This window comes from Merops nubicus, unplaced genomic scaffold, assembly GCF_000691845.1.
Source record: "Merops nubicus isolate BGI_N331 unplaced genomic scaffold, ASM69184v1 scaffold53760, whole genome shotgun sequence".
Taxonomy (NCBI): Eukaryota; Metazoa; Chordata; class Aves; order Coraciiformes; family Meropidae; genus Merops; species Merops nubicus.
In genome coordinates this window covers 11197-15854 of record NW_008583295.1, presented here as the reverse complement: position 1 = coordinate 15854, position 4658 = coordinate 11197, and the positions used below count along the sequence as shown (strand labels likewise).

At 41.3% G+C, this 4658-nt stretch overlaps 1 protein-coding gene across 1 annotated transcript; it reads left to right on the top strand.

The window, feature by feature from the left end:
• The first annotated feature begins 921 nt into the window (after positions 1–921).
• RERG (RAS-like, estrogen-regulated, growth inhibitor) lies at positions 922–4337 on the top strand. The gene is made up of 4 exons (XM_008940017.1): positions 922–934; positions 2913–2986; positions 3717–4148; positions 4189–4337. Exons 1-3 carry the CDS (start codon positions 922–924, stop codon positions 4122–4124), a joined length of 495 nt encoding a protein of 164 aa, XP_008938265.1. The 3' UTR covers positions 4125–4148; positions 4189–4337.
• The last annotated feature ends 321 nt before the right edge of the window (positions 4338–4658 follow it).

Sequence of the window (4658 nt, the reverse complement as noted above, 5' to 3'; positions counted from 1 at the left end):
TGTCAAAGTTTTTTCCCATATAAGTTCAGTAGTTTTCTTCCTGCATTTTAAAAAAATCATATTGCTCAGAAGATTAGGGAGATTTATAACAGTCTTATAAACACAGGCAAGTTTTTAAATTTTTTTTTCCTAAAAAAAAAAAATAAATCATTATTTCCGTAATTATCCAGCAGCTGTGGTCATCTGAACACTTTATCCAGTTCCCATTAATGAATTATTATGGCAACATATTATAGACTTAAAAACAAACCAACTGCTACCACTTGCCAACATGTTTCTCGGGCCGTTTGACAGCTCTAAGTATTTCTGGAATAAACTTAAATTGCTCTTGCTTTGTACAGCAAGATTGCTAGAGAATTCTTCTAAGTGCTTTTGAGGTGTGATTTATCCCAGGAGAGAGATCAGACAAGCTATGTCCAGCACCTATATTACTTCATCAGCTCTAATAGGAGTCAAGTGTGCTTGGCTGAAACACAGACGTTTGTGTTGTTGCTGGTTTCAGTTAGGGAACCAGCAGGTATCTCAAGTCATCTGATTTCCCTCTAGCTGTGTGTCTCAAAAAAAACCCAACCTAAAAATAAGTGTGAAAGGGAAAATAATATTAATAAATCCTAAAGTAAGGCAATGTGTTTGTGAAGTACCACGTGATTGATGCGAACAGACTAGAAATCACAACTTCAGGGCTCATAACATACAAAACAATCAGATTCCTCAGATGTTTCTATTCCCTTGAAGGAGAAGCCATGCCTGTGATTATACCAGAAAAAATGCTTTAAACATCAAGCTGTTTTACACTCATGAAAATTCACCCAGCTACCACACATTCCAAAGCTAAGGAAGATACACAAATTTACTAAGACATATTTACACTAATCTGACCCAAATCAGTGCTACTAGTCCAAGATCCAATCCCATCCCAATATGGACAGCCGAAGTGAGTTAAACTTGCAACATAAAGTGCCACCAGAGTCATATTTTGAGAACTGAAGTATCATTTAAGAACCATACTGCTTTTCTACAATGAATACATTTACTCCTTGAGATTTATTCCCCCATGACACATGTAATAACTGCATGGCCTGCCACACTTTGCCTCCTAAGAAGGACATTTTACAGATACACTGCAAACATGGTTGAATGAACACTTTCTGAAGTTGTGTGGAACAATTCTCAACTGCTACGTGTCAAGCAGGACCAGATGGTTGAAAGCATTTAAGCATTGCAAGGCCTAAACAAGCAAGGAGGTAGTGTCACATTACTCACTTAGAGCGCCATCTCTGCCTCACAGCACTCTTCCACCCAAAAAAACAAGCATAAATTCCTATATGATCTTAGAGGTGGGGTGCTGCACAGGGAGTCTCAACCCAGCACTGAACATCTTATCCACTAAAATGACTTGTTGAAGGTGCATCACAGCAGCTTCCACACAAAACAAGAGCTCCTGTCTTTTCTGTATTCCCAGGGGGAACTGCTGCAACTACAATGGTGCACAGAAGGGACAAATTAGACATACCACTGAGAGACTCAAGGATATCTTACCCTCTTGCATAGATGTAGTCTCAGGATCAAGAAGGTGGAACTCCATATCCTTCAACAGCCTTGCAGTACTAAACAGAAGGCATGTTTACAGCCTTTAAAAAACCCTAATCTTCATTGCTTAAAACCCTACAGGCAGATTGCTTGCTATCTGCTAATTAAATTGACCATTTGTCCCTATTAGAGGCAGCTGTGCTACTTCGAGCAACTAAGGTGACACAGGAGGGAAGTAACATTTTTGGTTTGGAAAGAGAGTCTTTGCAGCACTGACAGCACTGAAAAATTCATGTTTATGAAGAGCTGACATTCTTAAGTATGTAACAGAAAAAAAAAAAAAAAAAAGATATTCACCAAACATGAGCTCTTCAGAAGTTCAAATTAAAGAAACATGTTTCCTTGAAGACATCCTTTGTTCCCATCGAGGAGATTTGCACCATGTAAAAGAGCTGTGTCTCTTGACAATGCAAAGCATTCATAGTCACTGGCCACAGTTTTACAGTATTTACTTTCTGATAGAGGACATCTGTGAGCTAGCAACAGTAATAAATCTAAATGTTAGCACAGATAATCTTCCAAGTTCTGGGTCAAATGCTATCAAATATAACTTATCAGCTCATTAAGATAAAACAAGCCCTTTTGTCATTAGCTTTCTGATTAGTTGCCTGGTTCCAGAATGTGGGACACAGTAAATAGGTTCCTTTATTTTTTTTTCCTGTAGCGTAGTACGAATGTCTAATGCCCATGGGATATCCTTATAAATCATACACAGCAAAATCATTGCTTGAGCCTTTGCTAGAAGACATTAATATGATGATTTCAGCATGTTTCAAAGAGACGTTTCTAAAATAGCTAATTATTCTCTAATTGTATCACAGTATAAGGCCTAAATTTACTGTTTAGGTTCCCTGATCTGCAACCATCCTGGTTTTGATCTTGTGAGACTTCAAGCTAGGCAGTGACAGGCTGTTGAGTTGCACACTTCAAGAGTAGCAGTATTGATGTTTCACAGGTGGCAGCCTTCCCTATGAGCACAGACGAGAAACGAGCTGCAGCCGTAAGCTGTAAGACCTCTGTGGACCACAGGAAACTGTCCTTTTGTTGAGTGCAGAGTGCAGCATCTACAATCACAGCCCTTTGCAGATAGAAGGCTTAGGATAGAAAGAGTTGTGCTGTATGGGGAGAGGTAAAAGAGTCACTGTTATAGAAGGGAGGACTTGAGTGTGCTCCAGAATAGCTGGAAGAGCTCCAACAAATAACATTCGGTGAAGCTGTACGGTCTTGTCTCAGATCTTGTGCTGGGGTAGCTGTAAAGAAGGTACAAAAAAAAATAATTGTCTTCTTTTTATATGTTTCACAAAAATGTTTTCTTATTTTAGAGTCTACATATCGTCACCAAGCTACCATTGATGATGAAGTGGTTTCCATGGAGATACTAGATACAGCTGGTCAGGTGCGTGGGTATTTGTACTGTTATCCAATACCTTGGCTTGGATAGATAGCAGGGAAGGGGAGTGTGGTGGTGGTGGCAGCAGTGGGGTGGGTGGCAGGTGTGCTCTGCATCTGGGGCAGAGATTTGCTTCTGAGCAGAGCCCACCCTTGTCCACCACCAGCAGCCTGTGGCTGGACTCAGTATGCTGGATCCAGACCCTTCTGCAAGGGACCCAGCTTAGAGTTTTCAAACACTGGAAGAACAAACAAATCAGGATTTTCTCTGGGATTAAAATTATTTTGTTCTTATTTCTTGATTCAGGGCCAACCCAGCAAGATGTTAACATTATGCAAAAAGTCACAGTCTATTTCCACGGTTGATTGATGAGGGTTGACAGTCAATTATTCCCATCATTGGGAATAAAGAGCAATTTTGTCATAGTCAGGTCTCCCTTCCTTTCAAAATATGGCAGGTGCTCAGGCTGCACAGTTCTATGTAGTTTGTGTGCTAGGTTTCATTCAACAGAGACCTCTTCCAGTTGCCTGCTACCAGCCTGTCCACAGGCAATCCGTGGCACCTTGGTAGAGTAGATCTCCTATGCTAGAAGAGAAAAAAGGTGATATGTGTAAAGTATGAAGTAAAGCAGATGTGCATGACTTTGTGGGCTTTGGAGAACCAAGGTCTTTCCAAGGGCCTGGTGTCTTCTTCATGAATCAAATTCCTAAGGCTGCTGTCTGTCTTTTCAAAACAGGAGGACGCTATTCAGAAAGAAGGACACGTGCGATGGGGTGAGGGCTTTGTGTTGGTTTATGACATCACAGACAGAGGCAGCTTCGAGGACGTGCTGCCACTTAAGAACTTGTTGGATGAAGTTAAAAAACCCAAAAATGTCACCCTGATCCTCGTGGGGAACAAAGCAGACTTGGATCACTCCAGACAGGTCAGCACAGAGGAAGGTGAAAAGCTGGCCACAGAACTAGCATGTGCTTTCTACGAGTGCTCTGCTTGCACAGGAGAGGGCAACATTATGGAGGCCTTCTATGAGCTCTGTCGTGAGGTACGGCGTCGGAAGATGGTCCAGGGCAAGACTCGGAGACGAAGCTCTACCACCCACGTCAAGCAGGCAATTAATAAGATGCTTACCAAAATCAGCAGCTAAAAAGAGCTGTACTAAGCAACAGAAGCATTTTAGTGCATATTAGCTTGGAGTAGGGATGAGGCAGGCAGAGCACATTTAATTAAAAATGGTCTAAGCTTTGCAATTGAAAAAAAATAGCAAAGACAAAACCACATCACTTTTTTGAGTAACACGGGGCCAGACTTTTTTCCTGTTTGAAAATGTATTTGGCCACACTGCTTCTAGCTAACATGGAAAAAAAAATTTAAAAAGAGAAAGAGAAGAAGAAGAAAAAAAACTCCAAAGGACTAGATGATTGTGGGGATTCACAGTGACAGAGCATCTTCTGCTTCTACAAGGATGGCTCCAATCCCCTGCAAGTCAGTAGTGCCTAAACATCATTTCCAGCCAGCCACTCTCAGTAGGCATTGGAGAGTAAGGTTCAGCCCTCAGTCCATCGACAACCATCACAACCAGTGTTCTCAAGGACTGAAGATGCTTAAAGGCTGCTTTGTTGTACCAGAAAGTTCATCTGGCACCTTTCACCAGCTCTAGATTGACACATGATGTGTATTT

What these genes read in the sequence shown, in the direction of transcription:
- RERG (XM_008940017.1), top strand. An exon ending in TACTAGATACAGCTGGTCAG is followed by an intron (nt 2,987 to 3,716) that starts GTGCGTGGGTAT and finishes TTTTCAAAACAG; the next exon opens with GAGGACGCTATTCAGAAAGA.